At 43.5% G+C, this 12,452-nt stretch overlaps 1 protein-coding gene across 3 annotated transcripts in view; it reads left to right on the forward strand.

Moving 5' to 3' along the window:
• LOC103362557 (pleckstrin homology domain-containing family A member 5-like) overlaps positions 1 to 12,452 on the forward strand; it is an 81,455-nt gene that overhangs the window by 32,860 nt on the left and 36,143 nt on the right. For all 3 annotated transcript variants that reach the window (XM_008288936.1, XM_008288937.1, XM_008288938.1), the window contains exons 9-10: positions 1,770 to 2,891; positions 11,104 to 11,390. In XM_008288936.1, coding sequence (XP_008287158.1) covers positions 1,770 to 2,891; positions 11,104 to 11,390 — 1,409 coding nt within the window. The remainder of the gene's footprint in view (positions 1 to 1,769; positions 2,892 to 11,103; positions 11,391 to 12,452) is intronic.

Below are 12,452 nucleotides of genomic sequence, written 5' to 3' on the forward strand. Positions count from 1 at the left end.
TAGAGCCTAAATATCCCAGTAACATTCAAGTATTTAATCACTTTGCTAGAGTATTCCCCAATGCCTCTAACAGTGCTTAGTTAGGAGTTTTCACCCTGGAAAGACTGTAGAGAACTAAAACTGTTTCATGAATAGATTTACCACATTCACAGTCAATTTTATATTGAGTAACAAAAAAAAACATTGCGGCTAATTAAGAACAGCCACAGTTCCATTTTGAGTGACATCCAGCTGGGAGCCCCTGTAAGTGGCAGGGACCAGGAACTAAGCTTAAGCACTGCTGCAGTCGTCAGCATAGTGATGTCAAATAATTCAAAGTGACTTGCTGTTTACAACAAAACTGTGAGGTGAAACTTTGCTAAAGAACATCAAAGGAAGCCTGATCAGAATCAGAATCAGCTTTAATGGCCAAGTATGTACACAACATACATGGAATCTGGTTCTGGCTGTTGGTGTCGCCCTGGGAATTAGCGAGGACAATAATAACAATAAAGTAGAATAACTATAGACAGAGAAAAAATAAATAAGAATAATAAAGCATAAAATAAGATCAGATAAATATATACAAGAATATACACATCTGAGCAGAAAAAATATACATAGAGTGGTGCCAAAAAAAAAAAAAAAAGAACGATGATGAATGAATGATGAACCTACTAACGTCTAAGGACAGACAAACTGACTTGGTGGCGGTTTGCTGTGTGATGTTCAGGAACAACACTGATCCACCTTGCACCTTTCAGGCCTTAAAGCAGAGATCTCCAACTCTGGTCCTCGTGAGCTACCGTCCTGCAGGTTTTAGACGTTTCCATCCTGCAACACACGTGACTCACATTAATGGATCATTGACAGACTTGTGTAGAACTTGACAACAAGCTGCTGGAGATCCATGAATGTGAATCAGGTGTGTTGCAGGATGGAAACGTCTAAAACCTGCAGGACAGTAGCTCACGAGGACCAGAGTTGGAGATCCCTGGCTTAAAGGATCTTCTTCAAATGTCTTAGCACCAGAAACCACTGTGCACCATCAGAGGTCCTGTAGAGGCCATAGAGGCATCTGCAGGTTGGAACTCTTTTGCTGGCAGGCAGAGAGTAACCAGTGGGTTTGTCAGTGGTCACAGTGTTTTGCTTCAACAGTGAACGTCTGGTGCTCTGGTGGTGCCATCAACAGGTGGAGTACACCACAGAGGTGTTAATCAAAACCTCCGGTATCTAGACCAGGATTCCGGACTCAAACGGTCACAATGTGGTTTCATCCAAAGTCATTTTGGTGGCCTTTCGTTCTGAGCTTCTCCTGTTATCGAGGTGTAAACCACCTTTCTATCTTATCTGTGACCACCAAGGATTTATTCTCCAAACTCCAAACTGTTGTGGGTCTGACAACAAGAAACAGACTGACGTGTCAATAAGGTCCCAGATCTCAACAGTTCAAAGTCGTTTAATATTACGTATGTTTCAGTGTTTCATTAAAGATGCATCACACTCACAATGAAGAAAATATTCACACGTCTTCAGCCTTCTTCACTATCGTAAACGCATCAGTATCCAGTGAGCCCACATTCCTTCCACTCCAACTGTCAGGGGTTTTTGACAGAGATAAGAAGCTCCTAAGAAGTGAAAGGCCACAAAGGAGTGACAGAAATGGGAAGGCTGTCACACAAACACATGACTTTTGACACAAAAGTTATCTTTGAAATCTCAGGAAGCTCCTTTATTCTTAGTTATTTCCACCTCTGTCTTTTGGATTCTAACTCTTTCTTCCATCACAGATTGGACAAATTGAAAGTGGACCAGCGGACACCTCAAGAGTTGAACAACTTACTGAACCACAGAGTCCTGACGCGGCCCGAGATCCAGAACAACGAACGCAATCGAGAACCTGTGCGGCAACACTCCCTATCACGAGCCGACAACAAACGGCAAAAAGATGTAGAGAAACACAACGGCCAGAGGGAGCGGGAATACTACACCTTACAGAGGGACGGAGAGAGGTACTCGCTGAAGAAAGATGGAGTGAGCTACATGCTCCAGAAGGATGGAGAGAAGTATCTCCTCCACAAGGATGGAGAGAAGTACCTGCTACGAAAGGACGGGGACAAATACTCACTGCAGAAAGATGGAGAGGTGTACGCTATTCACAGGGATCTGGAGAAATATGCTGTTCAGAAAGTGGACGATAAACACACAGTGACGCCGACGGAGGAGAAATATGCTCCAACTAAAGATGGAGAGAAGTACCTGCTCACGAAGGACGGAGAAAAGTATGCACTGCAGAAAGTGGGTGACCGGCACACACTCCAGAAAGAAGAACCGAAATATGTTCCACAGAAGGAAGTGAAGAGACAGTTATCACTACGGGAGACAGAAAGGTACGGCACGATGAGGGAGGGGGAAAATAAGTATGGCACCATACATGTCGTGGACAAATATGGCACTCTGAAGGAGGTGAAGAAATACTGTACGCTACGAGAGGGGAATAAATACGCTACTCTGAGAGATGCAGAAAAGTATGCTACGCTTCGTGATGGGGATAAATATGGCTTCCAGAGAGACCCGAGCGCAGAGAGATCTCTGACTAAAATCAGCAGCATCAAGCTGCAGCCAGCTCAGGCTGCTGCCATCGCAGCTGCAGTGTCTGCATCCCGCCAGAGCCAGGCCAACCTCGCCGCCCAGAAACCTGTGCAGGTCAACGGCTCCGGGTCCGGGCCAGGAGAACAGCGTGTGGACTGCAGCCCGGCAGAAGTGGACAGCAGCATGGCCAGAGGTCCTGTCAAGTCTCCAGCTCCAGTCCAGGAGCCAGGGACAGGCCTGTCCAGGACCAACTCCATGCAGCAGCTGGAGCACTGGGTCCGCACTCACAGGACGAGAGGGCTGGACGACGACACGAGGAGGTGAGGGTGACTGAGTTTGTGCATGTGTGCTTTAATTATTGGACTTTTTGGAATCACCTAAAGTCTCAAGATGTCAAAATGGGGCCAGTTGTGTGTAGTGCAGACCTTTCTACCAGTCCAACGCACACTTTAAACCAGAGAGAGCAGCTCTTGCTCTTAGCCTTGCTCTAATTACAACACATTGATTATAGATGCAAATCTAACTCAGCCTTACACTACTAAAGTAAATTATGAATTGGGCCTTTAAGGCAGGCTGGTGCATTAGCAGTGACACCATGAATGTAGATGGTTCTTGTAATAAGGTCACTGACTCTGAAAGAGATGATATTCTTTTAAATGAGTATTTTTCACATTAGGTTTTAATTCAAAATTGCATCCGTCTAACTTTTCTCATCCTTACACTGAACTGTGTGGTGTTTATACGTTATTTAATAATTATTGTTAAAATGTTCAACTTACTGTGAAACAAAGATAATATAAAAGGACTGTAAGTGGAGACATTCCTACACCAGCATAATGTGTAGGCCTGTGATCAACAGTATACTGTAGCGTTTACGTAGGTGAATGAATTGCTGCAATGCATGAGCCTCATATGTGATGCGTAGGGCCAGTTGATGTTTGCTTCAGTTTACAAAGACAGCTGAGACAGTTTAACAGGACTCTGTGAGAACCATGACTTCTCAATATGTACATTGTTCATAAAAACATTAATATCTTTAAATGGCTCATTAGAGACATCACACAGAAGTTTGCCGTTACGTAGTGGGGCTTCTGCACTACAATCTAGGATGACCTCTCATCCTGGCAGATCTGTTCCTCCACTAGATTTAAAACATTTTTTTTTCATTTCCTGCTTTGTTATTCCATCTTTCCTGTTCGCCCCCTCGTTCCCTGTGTATCTGGCCTTGTCAGCGCTCTAACCCTGCGGCCCTGAGGGAGCTAAAAGCTCTTTGTGTCACCACAGATGTGTATTTCAGTTGGGAACACTGCCGTTCAGCTGCCGTTTAGCCGGCTGAGCTGAGGAACGCAGCGGAACAGAAATGCAGAGCGCTGACGCTCCGTTTGCTCTCAGCACTTCACCTCTCCTTCTGCTGCCATGAATAAGTCATGGAAATGAGACTGTAATGAGAGCAGAGCAAGCTGAGTGCTGCCGAGTCACATTTGTCATCTTTATCAGCGCTTGGCACAAAGGAGGGAAATGGAGAAACTTTGTTGTAGCGCTGATTGTTATTGTTGTTAGCACTGTTCTCTGATTTAAAGTGAGAAGACGAGGGCATGGGACAGTGCTGGTAGAAGAGATAACAGCATACATGCATCTGTCCTTACAGATATGCTCCCACATGTGTCTTAGTTTCATTTCCCGTGTCGATCTATGTGAGGACACTGTAAACCTCAAGAATCCCAAAAGATTAAACCACTCTCTGACCACAACTTGAGGGGTAGATTCTCCCAATAGCACACCTTTATCATGTAAAGTTTCCTCATGTGCAGGTAAAGTCCCGTTCAGACGTGCACCCCAATGTGTCGGCTCACAGTCTTGGACACAAATCTGACCAACAGCTCAGATTAATGAGACTCACCAATAATGAATAAGTAATCCAAGTTTTGGCAAAATGTTCACAGAAGCTGAAGTCTATCTTGTTTTGCTACCAGCTGTTTGTAGGAGTCTTTCCTCTGAGTTTATTAAATGTCTGCAGCATCACACAGCAGCAGGATCCAGATGAGCGTCTCTCAGGTCTCCAGTATTTACACACCTGGAACAGCTAAACAGCATTACCTGTCACCTCATTAATTACGTGTAGTGATGAGTTATCAGTGACATGACAAGGATCTGGCGGCAGGTCACACTGTGTACTTTTCTTCACCTCTGACAGGTGAGCTGTCATAAACAGACTCACAGTTTATAATCTACAGTCAAACCACCTGTTACACCGCGGTCGTCCTCAGGTTCAGTCCTGAGCTCCATCTCAGCTGTATAAGTCGTTAGATGATCACACGTGGACAGAATGTTCAGTGATCAGGGAAATCATAAATCAATAGTTATTTAGATTGTTTGATCAGCTGCTAGTGGTTTAGATTTAGTGCATTATTACACATCACTTGGTTTTATATTAAATCTTGAATGACAAATACAGAGTGTACTGTTACTCTCCCAGTCATAGCGGTGTGTCTGTGGTCACTTTAGCAGACTGATGAAGCAGCAATGGTGCCCATGTCTGAGATTATAGCTTTAATATTCTAAAAGATTGTACAATAAGATTCACATTTCCAACATTACAGTGCATTTTTAAATAAACGCCAGTGATGCAAATGTGATTTTTAAAGGGTGTCTCGTATAGAACATCTGGAAGTCTTGAATAAACTTAAAACAGGAGCTGGTAGTTCGGGTGTGAGGCACAGCTGCAGGAGAAAGACGAGAAGAGGTTGGAGGAACCGCAGACAAAATAAAGAGATGTAGAAAAGTGAGAGAGGAGAGAGAACAGTACGTAAGCTCATCTCAGCTGAACGCAGTTTGAATAACGTCATGTAACAGCACCATCCATACGCTGTCTCCCTCACACTGACAGTCGACTGTTGACAGCAAGTGGCTGTGATATAAGCAGACTGATACCAGACAATCTGCACGGTATTAGAAGATGTTTTTCTTTGTGGCTTTATTCAATAAATATTTCCACTTGTGTCACAGCTCTGCATGAGTTTTGTTGGTGGTTTAACAGCAGTCCAGAAAATGGAAGAAGTTGGACATAGTTAGTGAATGAAAACAGTATTTCTGTTGAAAAAGTGAAATGCAATATAGCGTGCTGTGTATGTCTGTTAAAATGACGATCAACTGGGAAAGACAAAGCGAGTTGTGGGCTTCCATTAACAAGGAGGTTTGAGATTATGTGAGAAATGTCAGTTGTCCATTGTTGTCAGATCCCAGTATGAAGTGTGATTTACATGTTAAAGTAAGGGGCTCTGTTTTCTAAAGGCACGTAACTGTATCATTGCAGCGTCCCTGTTTAGTTTCAGTTGGAGACGACATATGGGTTTTTAACACAATTTCACATCTTGTGTTCGTGCACCTTTTGGAATCAGCCACTGAACAGTAGATTTTATATTCTAACGTGTTTTTATCACATCCACACACTGACAGAAAGCAGAAGAACAACAATCTGTGTCGTTTCTGTGGAGGCGCTTTTAAATCTCAATGAGTCATTAACAACTCATCAAAATTAATTCATATTCTTGCAAACTCTGATGTTCTTTCTGCCAAATGTTCCCGTAAACTTGGAGAGCATTCAGAATCTTTCTCATTGTTTTGGTATCAGCAAGAAATTCTTGTTTTGTGTATGTAAGCAAAAAAAAGAGAGACTTGAAAAGCAAAAAGGAAATCAATAAACTGCCCCGGAGCACAGAAGTGATGTATTTTTCAGTGTGCGTGTCGCCTTCAAAGGCCTGAACAGGAGCAGTGTTCCCCCCGTGGCCGCTGGTCCCACATCTGACGTGGTTCATGTATGCAGTCATTAACCTCTACTGTAGTCACGAGCATCAGGTTGGCCTCAGCCGAAAGATGATAAGATATGTTGTACTTGGGATAGGATACGATATGATTATTGATCCTGGTATTCTGTCACATGTTGTTGAAACAATCATAACTAAATGATTCAGTGGACCCTTATGGCCAGATCTTTGAGCAGCCACTGAAGTTTATTTGACACATTACCTTATAGATATCTTCTGTCAACTACAGTCATAGAGCTGTCTGACATATGAGGAGAATTTATTCAGGAAGCGTTGTTGCCCAAAAATCAAACATAGAAGACGAACTTTAAGGACATTGTGAATTTAGTCGTTAGTGTTTGCCTCCAGTTTATCTAGTCTGCGATGGTGGAGCGTCCCACTCCACATGAAAGCCCGTTCAGACAGAATCAGTGCTATCTTTTAGAGACATGATCAGCCGGGTTCCAGACCTGCAATTCACCATCCATATCTAAGCGGTGGTGCAGCGCTCACTGACGGTTACTGCTGCCAGCGTGAGGAAGTAATCAGGGTTCTCCATGCAGGATTAAAGGCATGCAAAGTAGTTTGTATGAAGTGCTGTCAAGTCACTTCTGAAAGCCAAAGTGTGTATAGCTGTTCTGAGCTGAGCAGGGCGAAGGGCCTACCATATTTAAAGGACTAGTGCAATGAACCATCCTGAGAGATAATGGAGCGCACTTGAAAGGCAGTCCTGGTGTTGGTCTTGTTTGTGACAGAAGTAGTGTAGGGAAGAATGAAAAAGAGTTTGAGAGACCTCTTTGAAACCCTGCTGTACTGTCTCACCGCCACACATCTGGCCAATCAGCATGAGGTGAACGTGAGTGCTTGTTTGTTTGTTTGTTTGTTTGTTTGTTTGTTTGTTTAGGAAGATGAACAGCTCCTAGCAACCGCTAGTGGCTAAATTCAACACAATGTTCCACACAGTGAGAGTGTATCACAAGTTTGATTTAAGTTTTATTTTCACTCGTTTAGGTTCATTTTTCATTCGCGGTTTGGCTAAGTTTAGGCATCAAAACTAGATGGCTAGGTTTAGGAAAATACCACTATTTGGTTTAAAATACAACCCTTTCCTGTCCCTTTTCCAGGGACTTCAGACTCCATCTATTGTATGATTGGTTTGCTGAAAATCAGCAAAATGAAAGCACCATATTTGTGATACACCACAAACCAGTGTATTATAGCAGAAAACACAAGTACCTAAAGTCTCAGCTGACACCACAGTTTAGTTGTACGGGAACGCCATGTTTTGCAGACTGGGCCGCTGCCTGAATGGTGCAAAGTATCTACGTTTGATCATGTGTAGAACATCGTTCCCTGATTAGTGCTCGCATGCTGTAGATCGGTGTATCAGCTTCCTCTTTCTGCTGAATGCAAAAGTTTGAGGTGAACAAAGACCGTGACGTTCTACCCATCTAGGTGACAAATGCTCATAGGGAGTCTAAGTAACAGCGACCATAATATATCTCCGTGGACTCATAAGGTCAAAGCCGCAGTCCTAGAAAATGAAGCGTTCCATTTTGTGATTAGCCGCTAATGGCTGTAATGATAACGAGCCTCTCATTATTTCATGGTCCTAGGTCAAAGTGAAAGTGAAGCAGAGTTCTGCTAATAAAAGCAGTATGATAATTAAACCCAGTCAAGCACGCCATACATGTCAAGGCACACACATACTGATAATTAAGCTGGTTCCTATTCAGTACACCCTGATTAAACGGAATTGATTCACTGGCTGCCAGAGGACAGTCAGTGCAGGTGTTTATGCAGGATTTGTGGATGCCTTGGGTGTTTTTAGTGTTCTTATGTAGTATTCCTTGCTCCATTAGCTCAAGGTAACCACATTTAAATCTACAACTAAGTGGGTGTGTTGTGTTCTGGGGTTTTATTTGAGCTCCATCCCATTTTGTTTTGAAGGAGACTCTTCTTGTGTGTCTTGGTTGATGTTGCTTCTTGACGTTGTCTTGTTTCCCACCTCTGGGATGCTCTAATTGTTTCCACCGGTGTGTTGACACCCAGTCAGCTCCTGTGTGTATTTATAGGCTGGTCTCTCGCTCCGTCCGCTGACAGTTTGCCTGTTTATCTTGTGTTCCCGCTTCACTCCCTCGTTGTGTCTCTGCATTCTTCTTGGTTTTCCCCTTCGAGTCCATTTGTTCTTTTCACTTCTATTGAAACGTTTTTTGTTGGACTTTACCTGCCAGAACCCTGAAGGGGTGTACTACGAAGCAAGATGAATGGGTTAGTGAGGTATGTTGAGCCTAAAGTCAGAGTTTTCGAACAAGGCCATGCAGTTACAGCTACAACGCCAGCTGTATGTGCTGCAGTGCGGGATGGGAAGCTGCATGCATTCAGTCGGCGTTTCTGCTTAGTCTGTTTTACACTGCTGGTATTGCAGCTAATAGAGCACAGATTAGAAAATTAATTAGTCTAGTGATTTCTAAGTGGGGCTGCAAAGAGGCTCGGTGGTTAGCACCGTTGCCTCGCAGCTAGAAAGTCGCCGGTTCGCGTCCCGGTAAGGACACCCGAGATCCTCCTGCGTGGAGTCTCCATGTTCTCCCCGTGCAGCGTGGGTTCTCTCCGGGTTCTCCGGCTTCCTCCCACAGTCCAGAAACATGCTGAGGTTAATTGGTGATTGTAAATTGTCCGTAGGTGTGAATGTGAGTGTGCTTGGTTGTCTGTCTCTAAGTGTAGCCCTGTGATAGACTGGTGACCTGTCCAGGTGAACCTGCCTTCACCCTGAGTCAGCTGGGATAGACTCCAGCCCCCCATGACCCTCATGAGGATTAAGCGGTGTATAGATGATGGATGGATTTCTCAGTGATTTTCAGGAATCCTTCATTATTGAACACTGGTTGACCTAAGTGCTTAGTGTTACGTTTGGAGTTGAAGAGTTTTAATGTGCAGATGTAACGTTACAAATAGCTGTCGTCATGCCCGTCATCTCTGACTGGGGTTTTAGGTTTTGTCAGATCTTCTTTGTAGTGCTCCCCTCTGGAGCATCTTTTGTTTCTTATCTTCAGTGCATTTAAAGCTCACCTTAACTGGTCTTATTTTGAACCACACGTAACAATGGAAGGCTTAAATGTCAGACAATTCCCATATCACGTCTTTGATACCGGCTATTGTTTCCTTTATCTCTTGACTCGTGTAAAGAAAGCAAATGTCTTTTTTAGCGTAAAACACAATGTTTCATGTTGAGTCTCCTGCTGCCGACAGTACAGAGAGAACACAGTGAGAGGTCTGCATTACAAGATTCATGAGTCACTGACGGGTTTAAAGAGTGACTCATTCATTCATTTATTCAGTTATTTGCATATTGATTAGGTTCCGTAAAGTTCAGCTGATTCTTGCCGCTGCCTTCCCATGTAACACAAAACCGTGCTCGTCTGTCCTTTGCTAATTTGTTACACTACTTTCTAACCTGACCGTGAATGTTAATGGCTCCTACCTCTGCATTTGTGCCTCATGTGTGATTTAGTACGATGTTATTTTGTTCTTCTCTCTCTCTTGCATAATTCCCTTCCTGATTGTAAGAGCATTGCATTATCCTAATGAAACCTTGGAGTAGGTAGTAATTTAGACTGATTATTCAACACTGTGCGTGGCAGCAAGGGCCACCCGGAACACCTTGCGAATGAATTAGTTCAAAAGTGAGACTAGTAGAAGGTCATAATGGGAAACTGCTTTCAGAAGATTCATTGAGGAATGTTTTTCCTCTTTAGTCCCCGTCTGTTTAGCCACTACAAACTGAGAGCAACTTTTCAGTTCTTTGTAGTAAGAAACGCCGCCTCAAGTGTTTCTCTGCTGAGCTGCTGCAGAGTTGATCACATGGAGTTTCATCTGGGACCAGCATTGAGACCAAATATCAGTTTGTCAGGACAAAGACGTTCACCTATTTAGCTCATTTTGACACACACACACCCTCACAGTAGCTGTAGCATAACTTTATAATGCGCGGAACAAGGACAGCAGGCTCTGTCTCCATTTGCCCTTTTATGTCGTTATGTTTAGACAAATTTAGAATTACCACTTTAATTTCATTTCAGACTGCTTACTTGAACTCGGCGAAGATGGCGAGTGTCCATTGAGAATACTGTTTTTTCCCTTAATTAAATTACTATGCAGAAAGAACAGCAATGGCCAAAATTAATATGAGAGATTTACTGAACTGAACAACAGCTGCTTGCAGAGACAACAAGGTCAAACTAAGCCTTTAATTCATTATCCGTATTGACTTAACCACTGGTAGTCAAGGCGGATGCCTTTGTTTTTCTCCTGGAAAACAACCACACAGGAGGACTAATCAGGAAACCACATGTAGTTCGGAGTCACTTCATGCATTTCCTGGTTTCTAGAGGTCTTATAACATCAGGGTTGTAGGGACTCCAGGCACAGACATCGCAAAGGGTCTGCGTTTCAAAATGCAAATGTATTGGTGTGGACATAGCTTCAAAAGAGGCAATAACATCAAACATTTTAGAGACATATGCCAAAAGGTAACTATTCTTATTTACAATATACTCCAGTTCTGAATGCACTCTGACATTCAGCTATCTGAAACAGTCGTTAGTTAACAGGAGCTCAATACAGAAATTAGCGCAGCATAACCTCTGACCTCCCTGTAATGGTGAGAAACTAAAACGGCAAATCCAAATTAGAAAATCCTCATTTCTCATCAGTCTGTTGTCTCCTCCAGCGTTACATCCTACCAGACCTTACCCAGGAACATGCCCAGCCACCGTGCCCAGATCGTGCCCCGCTACCCTGAGGGCTATCGCACGCTGCCTCGCAACAGCATGATGAGGCCCGAGAGCATCTGCAGCGTGGCGGGTTCCGTGTACGACCGGGCTTTGTGTCCAGCCTCCAACACCACTGTCAGCACGGCAGAGAAGCGGAGGTCGATGAGGGACGACACCATGTGGCAGCTGTACGAGTGGCAGCAGAGGCAGGCCTTCTCCAGGCAAAGTCTGGCTCAGCCAACAGGTAGGCACACACACAGAAGGGAATACAGTGAAAGTCGTGACTGGGCAGGAGGACATCTTCTCTCAGATTAGTGAGCTCTCTATCTAGCCTGTTGACCTTCTGACATTTTGAACATTCTTGTCTTGATTTTATGCTCTAGCAAGAATCCCTTTTTTTGCAATCATGTTTACTAGTTAGGACTAGATATGAGGCTTTGCTGTTTTGGTAGCAACAAAGCAGTTTGGTAGCAGATCAGGTTGCCTGAATTCCTGACAGAAAATGGGCCTGAGAGACAGCCTTCTGACAATTTGTTCCAGTCAGCAACAATCAAATAATTCTCCATGGTCCAGAAAGCCTTTTCCTGATAGACCACTGTTCTAAAAGAAATGCCTGTAGAACAATAACAGGACAGCGCCAAATGTAATCAAGGTCAGTTCTTCGCCTTTGTGTTGTGTTTTTTTAAACCATGTAAGTTTAAGCTCTGTAACACTTTCCCAAAATCTAGAAAGCTGTTTAAATGTGTAGGTCCGCAGGTTGTTTATGTAACAATTACGTCTAATTACAAATTAGTCTGTTAATAAATCTCTAAAGCACAAAATGACCCGAGGTGGTTGTTGCATATATTTGCTCAATCTTGAAGCAAAGTCTAATACTGTTAATGTTGTCGAAGGTATTATCTGTATACATCTTTAGACATATAAACAGATTTCAAGCTGAGAAATGCTGTTTTCTGTGACTCCGAGTCAAACTGTTGGGATTTTTTAGAGCTCAAAACAGACCAACAGCTGATCTTTGTTGGTGGCCGTGAAGAGCTACGCTAATGAATCCTAATGTAATAATGAGTCTTCGCACAACCCCAGTTCACAAAGCAGCACGTTGACCACGATGACAGCAGTGGAACTTTTCCTGTCACATTACAAACAAAAGCAGCAGAGATTGTGGAAGACATTCGTTCAAGTTCTACATAAAGGAATTGGAATCAGGACTGTGAAATTAACTCGAGGTCGATTTTGTCTGTGTAGTGAACGGAGTACATGAAACATCCGTCCTGTATGGTGGCAGCACACACTTACTGTGTGTCTG

The sequence above is a fragment of the Stegastes partitus genome, unplaced genomic scaffold (genome assembly GCF_000690725.1).
Source record: "Stegastes partitus isolate 25-593 unplaced genomic scaffold, Stegastes_partitus-1.0.2 Scaffold583, whole genome shotgun sequence".
In the NCBI taxonomy this organism is placed as follows: domain Eukaryota; kingdom Metazoa; phylum Chordata; class Actinopteri; family Pomacentridae; genus Stegastes; species Stegastes partitus.